Source organism: Brienomyrus brachyistius, chromosome 21, assembly GCF_023856365.1.
Source record: "Brienomyrus brachyistius isolate T26 chromosome 21, BBRACH_0.4, whole genome shotgun sequence".
In the NCBI taxonomy this organism is placed as follows: Eukaryota; Metazoa; Chordata; class Actinopteri; order Osteoglossiformes; family Mormyridae; genus Brienomyrus; species Brienomyrus brachyistius.
Window position 1 is genome coordinate 5412285 of NC_064553.1, and position 11508 is coordinate 5423792.

An 11508-nucleotide genomic window follows, 5' to 3' on the forward strand; every position below is an offset into this window, starting at 1 on the left:
TCGGTATATTGCCGTAGGCTATGGGTTATAAGTTAAGATAAGCTATTCGAATATCTGCGGCGCCACCATTTGGCGTAATTTTGTAACTGCGCACTGCCTTCTATTACCTCAAGTAAAATAGAATCCTCTGATCTTTTACGTAAAACGGCCCTTGCCATCCCCGTAAAAGCAGGGAAGACGTAGACTGCCGATTGTACCCGAAAATTTTGGCGGAGCCGGTCGTCATGGAGAGGAGCGTTGTGTTTCAATCCGCGCATCGGCATTCGACTTTTCGAAACGCGCGCTGAGCGCTTCCTGTCCGCTGTTTAAAGAATCGGTAATCGACTAGGCAGCATTTCGGGCAAGATGGCGGACAAAACGCCAGGCACGCAGAAAGCCAGCGCGAAGGTAAATTAAATTGCAGCCGGAACGTTAAAATATACGAACGTTAGTGTAAATATCACGCGAAATACTTAATATAAGCAACAGTAAGCCCTTAAAGCAGAGACTCTTGCCGTACGCGAGAGCCGGGCTCCTCGAAAGAGAGAACATTGTGCGCGCAGGCCTTTGCATGTGAAGGCCAGACTAACAGTTAGCATGCGAGACCAACCTCATCGAAAGCTTCCCTCCACAATGGGCATTTCGCACTGCTTTATGTCGATGCATTATGTGTGTTGAAAAGTAACTTGTTCAACACTTTTTGGTGTTGTTTGATATTTACAGTAACTAAAATTGGAATAAATATGAGGCATGTTATCTGTCACCCCCCCCCCTCCAGTGGGGCAGCATATACTACCGCGCTCACACACGTTAGCTAACAGGGAGTGATTAGGTGACTTAGACACTACAAAGATAAGGCAGTTTATCAACTTACCCAAGTTACATGGCTCTGTGACATATTAACTGACTGTCTTGAGTAGTATAGGTAGTTTTAACGGATAGGTGGCTTAGGTAAACGTGTACGTTGTTACGTTACGTAACTGTCGTTCTGTGTCTACTTGACAGGCAGTAACAGGGTTTCTGACGTTATATGTTATGAACTGAGAAAAGTTAGCACGTTTCAGACCTGAATAACGGTTAAAACAAGGGAAGCCTACGTATGAAATATTTCGAAAATGTCGCCTCTTGTGTCTGCAAAGCTTTAGAGAAAGTTTCTTATTTATAAGTAATTTATATATTTGTTATTAAATTCACCAAGCATGCATTTTTAATGTATAATATTAAATGCTTGCAATGTAGGCGCTGCTGGAGAGTAAGCTGAAAGCATTCAGCATTGGAAAGATGGCTGTTGCTAAAAGAACTCTCAGCAAAAAAGAGCAAGATGAGATTAAGAAAAAGGTAAGGTTTTCCCTGGAAAGCTGACTGAATTAAAGAACAGGTTCCTCCAGTATCTCTTCCTGTGGCCCCCTGATGGGGTTTTGACAGTCCCAGCTTGCCCGGAATGACGCTCTGTGCTTTAGCTGTGGCCAGGTTGAAGTTCGGGCCTCGTAGTTCGGGTGGCGTTAACTCGGCGTTTCTCGCACTCGTCGCAGGAGGATGAACGGGCGGCCGCCGAGATCTATGAAGAGTTCTTGGCCGCCTTTGAAGGCGGCGAAGGCAAAGTCAAAACTTTCGTCAGGGGTGGCATCGCCAACGCCACCAAAGGTGATGGCAGCCTCATTCCAGGGAACACTGATGCTTGACCTGATTCTTGCGACGTCGTTTTAAGTCTTAGCTGTGTCGGCCTCTGCTTTTTGTCTGCTTTTTAAAGCTGTTTTGTTCTCCCCTCGCAGAAGAGGCTGAAGCTGATGACAAGAGAGGCAAACTGTATAAACCAAAGTCCCGCTTCGCCGATACGAAATCCACACATCCAGTGGAGCCGCCACCTCATTTTATATCTGTTGATAAAAAGATTGTAAGTGACAGCTGTCAGTCTCATCCACCTGAACTCCTTGACAAGGCCTTGAATAAAACGGTTTTACTTTTTTTTTTGTAGTCAAAGAAAACTGAAAAGGAGAAGAAGAAGAGTAACCTAGAGCTATTCAAAGAAGAATTGAAGCAGTGAGTATTTCAGATGACAGATGATTTTTTTTTTTTCCCCCAGCAACTGTTTTAATACCATTTTTCCAAAACAGGATACAGGAGGAGAGAGACGAACGGCACAAGAATAAGGGCAGAGTGAGCCGATTCGAACCTCTGTCCCACACAGAGGGAAGGCGTTCCTGTGAGTGTGCTGTCAGCGCTCAGTTGAAAAAAAAATCTTTTTTGTACACCGGGGTATTTGGGTTACACAGTCAAGGTTTGATGCCCTATAGTCCGAAAACCTCTGGTTATGTCCAGGCTGTCCTGCCCTTCTTTAAAGTGGTGAGAAGTTTTAATTAGTAAAATGGATTAACGGGGGCATGTAGCCTTTTTTTAAAACGTGTTTAGTAGTTAACAGCTTTCTAGGGTAATGATTAAAGCCAGAAGTACTTGCCTATGCGGGAACAGCTGTTTGTATTGCCGTTGGCTTTTTGCCGTCATATAAAATTACACCTTTACTCTGCTTTCCAGTCCTGGATGATTCTGCTCCTGGTTCACATGATGTGGGAGACCCATCAACCACTAATTTGTATCTTGGAAACATAAACCCACAGGTGATGAATTTACATGGTGTGGGGGTTCTGTAGTATTTAAATGAATGATTTTTTTCCTGTCAGGTTACAGGGTAACTCGCACAGTAAGTTACCGTGTGATCAAGTATAAAAATTACCCTGTTGTGTGTCAGCATTCCGTGACACAGCTGACCCATTAACCCCGTGTCCGCCGTCGCGGTGGTCTGCAGATGAATGAGGAGATGCTCTGTCAAGAATTTGGTCGCTATGGTCCGTTGGCCAGCGTGAAAATCATGTGGCCCCGGACGAACGAGGAGAGGGCCCGCGAGCGAAACTGTGGCTTCGTGGCCTTCATGACGCGGAGGGATGCGGAAAGAGCGCTGAAGCACCTGAACGGTAAAATCCTGCCGGCCGGCCAAAGCTGAAGGTGCTCAGCTGTATATCGGAGATGTTTCCCTGTCGGCGCCTTGTTCCCCAGACACGTCTGGGTCCAGTCGATCGCCTTTGTGTGTATCCCTCGTTTGTTTTGTTGTGTGAAAAACAAAAGTCAAAGTATCTTCTGATATATGATGCATGGAGTCGTACACCGAGGTGAAATATTAGTCTTGTCGGTCACAGTGAGAATGAGAAGTAATGAATAATATATAAATCCCGAGCCATATAAACATAAACATGGCAGTATGGGATTTAGAGACTGAGACAGAAGCAGCCGCGGCTCTCATTTCCTTCCCAGTGCTGTGATCCTGTAGCATTTCGTCTCTGTTAAGCTATCTGAGGTCGAGCCAATTTACCTTCCAATTAATCACCCCGCCCTCCCGCCCCTTTAGGGAAGATGATCATGAATTTTGAGATGAAGCTTGGCTGGGGCAAGGGTGTCCCGATTCCTCCACACCCGATATACATTCCTCCCTCCATGGTGGAGCACGCCCTACCGCCGCCCCCCTCAGGCCTGCCGTTCAACGCGCAGCCCCGCGAGAAGCTGAAGAACCCCAGCGCAACTCCTCAGCCCCTTCCGTCCAACAAGGAGGAGTTTGACAAGGTAATTTGCTATGTCACAAGCAGGGTCATTGAAATACGGACACTGTTATTCTCTGCAGTGCAAACATTCTATAGTACTTGTCTCATATAATACTTAGTTTTTGAAAATTCTAGAATGTTCTTTCCTCTTGGGTTCTGCACTTTGGCTATCTCTGTTAGGATACTATAGAAGTCGTACTACATTAAAACAGTAAAATGAATTGCCACCTTTAGTGTAGATTATAATTCAGGATATAATTCATTCAGTACATTTTTAATAATTGGAGGAATGGTAAGTCTTCTGAAATTAGCACTGTCGACAGATACACAAAATGCTGTTTGTATTAAGATCATTGTGAGAGACAATATCTGTGCCTTCATATGACTGAAGTAGTGTATTTACAGTATTGATAAATCAGTGAACAGAAATCAGGGTTATGTGAGCTGTTTCAGTTCAGTTGTTCATTGTTTTTTCATTTTGAATTTAAATATTAGTGTAGTGAAAGCAGTTAACAGTGAAATTGTTATATGCAGTAATTGATGCATTTTATATTTTCTTGTTGCTTGTTAACAATACTCACATATTCTATGTTTATTATCTGATGTGACTTCATATACAGACTCTGTCGCAAGCCATAGTCAAAGTGGTAATCCCAACAGAAAGGTACATGTTTTCTTTTTTTAAATTGATATCGAATGTAGAAAAAAAAAACAAAAAAAACATCCCATATCATTTAGTTTGAATTGGGCAATGCATGCCGCTGGGGGTTAGTTTGGGTGAGCAATAGTTGAGATCCTCACTTCCTGTTGTGAGTCAGTTTCCCATGCAGAGATGAATCCTTCAGCAGAGTTCCCGGTCATGGAAACCGGCATACCGGTTTCACACCTGAAATCCACGTAATGGTAGCTAGGCAGGGTTCCCACAGGTCATGGAATATCTGGAATATTATGGAATCTTAAAAAGCCTATTCCAGACATGGAAAGTCAGGGGTTTTTAATCATTTTTGAGGCTGTTCATTGAACATCAGGGATTTTCTAGCATATTTTAGTTGTCAGTCAGTCCTTGAAATAATACATCAAAATGTATCATTTTCCATGCAGTCTTTTTCTTTACTGGGTTGTTTCACACTTTTCCCATATTGTGTGAGTGGTTGCAATTGGTTACTTTATTATTTAGCTCCCATTTATTAGCCTCCCTGCTCGTCGACAGCTGGCAGTCACTTCAGTCAAAGACACGCAGTGTCCAGTACCTGCTACCGTAGGCCATCGTGCCAGTAGCGCGTACATTTCCAGAGCTTTGGCTACAAAACAGTGTCTTCAAAGAGTAGGTGACGTATAAGCTAAATGTGAAGTCTGCAAGACTGCTATTGATCTGTCAGATATGGGAGAGGGAGGGCCTTCACAGCCACAGAAACCGTAATTCATGGGTTCAAAATACTCTGGCCGATCTGCTCAGCACTAAAACGGCCCGTCCTTCCGTTTATTTTAGGTTATGGAAATTCAGCTTTCTAGTCAGTGAACCTCAAGGAGAAGTCAAGGATTCTGACATTTGACTTGGATTGGGAACCCTGGCTAGAGAATACAGCCCTTTGTTCAGTGGCCATTAGGTGCACATGCTCACTGACATGCCAGTTATCGTCGTTGAATTACCGCCCTGCCACATATAGCTTCGTAACTTAGCAGAGAAGCAACTTGTGAAGTACCTTTTCGCATTCTTCGGCACGTCATTCAGCAGATGCTTTGACGGTAGCGTCGCGGTCCGACTACTGCTCACTCCAACTGCACACCCCCTGGCCTCTGTCAACGATCCTGGGTGAAGACAACCCCAATCTTTATAGTTAGTGACCTTTGACATTGGCCTTGGTGAGCAGCACAAGTTGAACTGTCAGCGGCAGCGGGGGACCTGCAAAGCATCATGGGATGGATTGGGAAAGTATACAGAATTTTACCTGCCATTGGTACGACCTGCTCCAATATATGTGATTTGTGTTATCAATGAAAGGCATCCTTTTGTTGTTTCGCTTCCCACCGTAGGCTAATGTTATACACCCGCACATTGCCCCATTAAATGCACTCCTAAATCTACTGTAGCATATTTTTATTTTTCGGACAGCTTGCATATCTCTAATTTAACGTATGCTATGCTATGCTATCTATATATATATATCCTCTTACTGTGGATTAATGGCAATATATAACGGTAAATGTTTTTCTTTCTTTTGCTTCATCTATAAGTCCACAATTTTAGCATTTAAAATCAAAATCTTTTATTTTTTCGCCACCCTGTTTTCTAGTGTGTCATTAAAGTCAGATATCTCAGATTGTCAGAGTACTGAAGACAGACAGTATTTCAGTATTGAATTAGACATATTCTGCAAGCGACATTATGTGGAACTGAGTGGTCGTCCTTAGCTGCAGACTAGAAGACATAAAGATAGAAACCTATTGCTCAGTACCGAATTTCACCTATAAGGGTTTTCATTTTATTCTGTCAATCAGAGATAGCGTGTTGGAAACACGCTTATCATAGCTATTAACTTCTGTAACCTGTAAGCATTTCAAACACTGGGTGCTGGTGCTTATGCACAGAAGTTACTAGTCTTTTCTCTCCCACCCCCCCACCCATCTGAAGGGTTTCTGTCCAGCAGGGCCCTCCCCCCCTCCCCCGCAGTGTGTTAAGTAGCGCCGTAGACAGCTGAGGGAAGGCAGGGTTTGAGAGAAGGGTGGCCATTCTGAATCCGTTTCGCTTTAACTGTGTTTTTCTTGTAGGAATTTGCTCTCTCTCATCCACCGAATGATCGAGTTTGTGGTGCGTGAGGGTCCCATGTTTGAGGCCATGATTATGAACCGAGAGCTCAACAACCCTATGTTCAGGTAAGACCGCCCCCCATTTTTGGTTCAGCCTTGATGTCCATTTGTTTGTTTTCTTCAGTTAGGTGATGCTCTGTTTTGAGTTACTGTGTCTCCGCACTTGATGTTTTGCTTTCCCTAACTTGATCACGTTCCCGGCCTTTGAACTTCACTCGCCCCATTTCGCGGTTCTCCTCCAGGTTCCTGTTCGAGAACCAGAGCCCGGCTCACGTTTACTACAGGTGGAAGCTCTACTCAATCCTGCAGGTGAGCCAGCGGCTTCCAAGCGGTGGCTTTTGGTGGCGCCGTCGAATGCCGGTGGACTGATGTCATATTCCGGATCCATCTCTCTTCAGGGAGATTCACCCTCCAAGTGGAGGACGGACGACTTCCGGATGTTCAGGAACGGGTCCCTGTGGCGAGCCCCGCCTCTCAACCCGTACCTGCATGGGAGGCTGGATGACAATGATGAGAGCGAGGAGGAGGAGGAGTCCTCCAAGAAAGGATGCTTAAAAGAAGAGTGAGTATCTCCTCCACATGTCCCGTGGACGCCTTCCGCTCTACTCTTCTGCAATGCATTGTGGGATTAAGCGAAACTTAGACCGTACTGCTTGCTTAAAAATGCTGATTATGGGGAAGAAATGTGAAAAGCACCTTTGTCCAGATACCTCACCTGAAGATGTGCCTCAGTATCCAAATCTGTGTGGATCGTCTCTAGGGAGAGGGACCAGCTGGAGGAGATGCTGAGGGCGCTGACTCCTAGAAAGAGCGACATCGCAGACGCCATGTTCTTCTGTCTCAGTCACGCCGATGCTGCCGAGGAGATAGTGGAGTGCATCACGGAGTCTCTGTCCATCTTGAAGACTCCGCTGCCGAAAAAGGTCAGCCACTTCTTACTGGTTAATATTATCCCTGAACTCCATTGTCTTAATATTGTATGGTAGCATTTGCCTCCTGTCATCCTTCTCACTGTGTTCCTCTTGGCTTTGTGCGCCCTCTCCAGATCGCTCGATTATATTTAGTCTCCGACGTGCTCTACAACTCTTCGGCGAAAGTGTCCAACGCTTCTTATTATAGGAAATAGTGAGTGTCGGCCATTTAGTCCTGCGAACCGTGACGCTTCATTCGCAAGCCATGCATCTGGTGTCTAACTGCTCTGCCTCGTATCGCAGCTTTGAGACGAAACTCTGCCAGATTTTCTCCGACCTACATGCGACGTACAAAACGATACAAGGCCACCTGCAGTCTGAGAACTTCAAGGTATTTTGGCTAAAATTTACCTTAATCACATCTAAACTATGTGTTTGATTTGGGCTTTTGAAAAATACTGTGGCAGACTAACAGTGACTGTCGTTTTATTTTGAGCAATTTAAAAGGTTTCTGTGTGTTTCTTGGCCTTTCCCAGCAAAGGGTAATGTCCTGCTTTCGCGCTTGGGAGGACTGGGCGGTGTATCCGGACCCCTTCCTCATCAAGCTACAGAACCTCTTTTTGGGCCTGGTCAACCTAGGCCCAGAGCAGGAACCTCCTCCTCCTGAAGTGAGTTTCTGCACAAGCTCAGTGGAGCATGTGTTTGGTGGGCAGGGTTAAAGACGGTTAATTCTTGATTGACACATCTAATATGGGGTGGGGAGTGTCAAAATTGCAGGGGGCACTGTTTAACTTGCATTCCCCCACTCCTTCCTTCCTGTTACTCAGCCGGTCGAGACCACTGAGGACATTGACGGGGCCCCTATTGTGGAGGAGGAACTCGATGGGGCTCCTCTAGAGGATGTGGACGGAGCTCCCATCGACGATGCCCCGCTGGACGACCTGGACGGCATTCCCATCAAGTCCCAGGACGACGACCTAGACGGAATTCCCCGTGCGTAATCATGTCCCCCTCCGGAAAGCAGGAGTCTCTACTCTGCTTGGTCCCCTCTCTGATGCGTGTTCCCCTTATCTTCCAGTGGATCCTTCCGGCACGAAGCCAGCCTTTAAAGTAGCCCCTTCAAAATGGGAAGCGGTAGATGGATCGACCTTGGAAGCGCAAGGTGAGGCCGGTGTATTTCTGCAGTACATGCGTTGAGTCCTTCCTGCTTGCTCTCATGGTGATAATAGTTTTTCCTGTCCCAGCTGTGACTACTTCCAAATGGGAAATATTTGAGCAGCCAGAGGAGGCCAAGAAAAGCCATAAAGTGTGAGTGATGCCAGTCAGATGCCTTGTGCTGCAGCCCTTTATTTTTAGAGCACTCTGAGGGGGGGGGGGGGGGGGGTCTTTGGGTTCTAATACCATTTTTTCCAGTCTTGTTGATACACTGACTATGAATCATAGTTGTCTTTTCAGTTATTTACTTTCTGCTGCAAGTTGTAATGCTTTGCACGCCCCCCCCACACACACACACACACACACACACACACACACACACAAAAATACAGGGAGGCACAGGCAAGTGAAGATGAGGACGACACCAGGAGCTCCCACTCGGTGGACCAGCGGCCTTTCTCCAACCCCGTGAAGGACGACTCCAGCGACCCCAAGTCCACCAAGCTGTCGGAGATGAGCGAGGAGAGGCGGGCTAAGCTGCGGGAGATCGAGGTAGCGTGCCAGGGGGCGCATCGCCCGCACCGGCGCCACCCCCGGCTCGCTGTCCATGCTAACTGCTGTCGCTCTCTGGTGCCCGTCTAGCTGAAAGTGATGAAGTTTCAAGATGAGCTGGAGTCCGGAAAGCGGCCCAAGAAGTCCGGGCAGAGTATCCAGGAGCAAGTGGAGCATTACCGAGACAAGCTGCTGCAGAAGGTAAGCGGGGAGGGGGGCGGGGGGGGGGGGGGGGGGGGAGTGAGCGTGGCGGGGAGTGAGCGTGGCGGGGAAAAGCCGCAGGAAACGTGCAGGTCTGCAGCCAAGCCAGAAACTGCCACCTGATTTGTAAGGCAGCTGATGGTGCGTTTTTGTTTATTTTCGTCTTTTAGGAAAAAGAAACTGAAAGGGAGAGAGAGAAAGAAAAAGAGAGGGACAAAAAAGAAAAGGAAAAATCTGAGAAGAAGATGGATAAAAAGGAGAAGGAGGATTCACCGGCCAATAAGAAAGAGAGGTAAGGGTACACGCCTTAACATGTACCTGTGTTACCCCGCTATTCTGCTAGTTACCCGAGTATCTGAGACCCGTCTTAGTTCAGGGATTATCTCCTAAAGAGTCGCGGTATGAAAATACTCATGTTGAAGCGGCCTGTGAATTTTTCTTTTCGTCTGTCCTCTCTCCCTTGTGCGGTTTCCAGGAGACGCAAGCACAGCACCTCCCCCAGCCCGACACGAAGCAGCAGCCGGCGGGGGCGGTCGCCCTCGCCACGGTCCGAGCGCTCCGACAGGTCGTACGTGAAGGGCGACTCCAGATCGCACTCCTCCCATAGAGACTCCCCTCGAGACAGCAACAGGAAGGCCTCCAAGAGGTACTGGCTCGTTCCTCCGTAACTTGCCTCGGCGAGGTGGACCACAGAAGGTAGCGACTCTCTGAATGAGATGTTAGTGTGCAATTTTGATGGTCCTTCTCTTTGAAGGTCACCATCATCACCTAGAACACCCAAGCGGTCACGGAGATCTCGGTCAAGAACACCCAGGAAGTCGGTGAAGAAATCCAGGTCGCGGTCCAGGTCTCCACATCGGTCACACAAGAAATCAAAGAAGAGCAAACACTGACAGATTGTCTCCCCCCTCCCCCCCCCCCCCCCATTCCCTACCAACCCAACTCCACCCCCCACGTCCCTTTGCTGTACTGTAAACATGACTGGAGTTGAGTTTTTTTACGTGCATGTTTTTTTTTTTTTTTTTTTGTCCTATTTGCCTTGGTTTTCTAAAAAAAACAAAAAAAAAACGCTATGCATGTGTTGCCATGCTATGTCTCAGTGAATAGAGCCAATAATGTTTTATATTGTAAATTAATGAGCTTACCTGGTGTTCTACTTCTCATAGGGGATTCAGTCGTGCTGCAGAACAATTCTGTATCTAGTCTGATGACTGTAGGTTTATTTTCATTGTTTTTTTTGTAGTACACATTAAAATGACTTGAAATAAAATGTTGTTGCAGCTTCTTCTTTTACATCCTGCTTCCTTTATTGAACTATAACAAAACCTGTTAATGCTGATGACTCTTGGGATTCATAAAAAATCATGCATAACTTATGTGTGTAAAGATAATAGGAATCTGTTGTTTGCTGACATCAATAGATCTGCTAGCCATTGAATGAATACTTCTCTGAAACTTTCACAGACAAGTTTGGGAGGGTCAGCATACTGACATCAGCACTGCTGAGTCTGCAATGACTATCCAACACACAACTTGAACATTTGTGGTAACCTGAAAGTAATATCCCGTCTCCTTGGTTTACAATTGGGTTACACAAAACATGTGCTTCTCGTGCGTGTGGAATAGTCGTGATGACAAAAAAGATTACCGTAAGTCATTGGTCGAACCACAGAAAGTTTACCTTCCTCCACTCCATATAAAATTGGGCCTTATGAAAAATTTTGTTGTACCAATGGATCGTGATGGAAATGCTTTTCAGTACCTACGGGAGAAATCTGGGTCAAGAAAAACCGATGCCAAACTGAGAGCGGGAATTTATGTCGGACCCGAAATTCGCGAAGTCATTCGTGATACCGCTTTCAGAACATTACTCATCCCACTTGAACTTGCTGCATTTGTGCTAATAGTGCTAGCTTTCTTAGAAACGAGCGAGCTGAAGACTATGTTGAACTTGTTAACATCATGCTGACAGCATATCAGAACCTCGGTAGCCGGGTGTCTTTAAAAATGCTTTAAGCACCTTTGAACGCTAGACCTATTCAATAAGCCCAAGTTGAATTTTTAGCAGTTTTTATACTCTGAATGCGTCAATGGGATGATGATGATGATGTACTAAGTTTTAGTTTTGCATAATGTACAGATTCATTTTTAAACGAGTTGACTTAACTTTAAATCCTTCTGCAATAAATCTGACTTCATATTTGGAATCAGCGCGCTTGTTTTAGTATAAGACTGGGTGACACCCTCTATGGTGCATTTAGAAGAAAACTACCACCAGTGACGAAGAAATCTGAAGCTAGTCACCAGCTCCA

At 45.9% G+C, this 11508-nt stretch overlaps 1 protein-coding gene across 2 annotated transcripts; it reads left to right on the top strand.

Annotated features, from left to right (window-relative positions):
- The first annotated feature begins 320 nt into the window (after positions 1 to 320).
- On the top strand, positions 321 to 10466 carry LOC125716301 (U2 snRNP-associated SURP domain containing). 2 transcript variants are annotated; one of them, XM_048988430.1, is made up of 25 exons: positions 321 to 387; positions 1219 to 1317; positions 1512 to 1623; positions 1752 to 1873; positions 1955 to 2019; positions 2094 to 2182; positions 2512 to 2594; positions 2783 to 2948; positions 3380 to 3591; positions 4190 to 4233; positions 6339 to 6443; positions 6620 to 6686; positions 6776 to 6939; positions 7138 to 7300; positions 7423 to 7502; positions 7592 to 7679; positions 7825 to 7956; positions 8116 to 8281; positions 8367 to 8450; positions 8533 to 8596; positions 8836 to 8995; positions 9086 to 9196; positions 9367 to 9488; positions 9672 to 9842; positions 9951 to 10466. In XM_048988430.1, exons 1-25 carry the CDS (start codon positions 346 to 348, stop codon positions 10087 to 10089), a joined length of 2850 nt encoding a protein of 949 aa, XP_048844387.1. In that variant the 5' UTR covers positions 321 to 345; the 3' UTR covers positions 10090 to 10466. The 2 variants fall into 2 exon arrangements, with proteins under 2 accessions (XP_048844387.1, XP_048844388.1); XM_048988431.1 differs by lacking the exons at positions 321 to 387; positions 1219 to 1317; positions 1512 to 1623; ... (4 more) ...; positions 2783 to 2948; positions 4190 to 4233 and having other exon boundaries at positions 3454 to 3591.
- The last annotated feature ends 1042 nt before the right edge of the window (positions 10467 to 11508 follow it).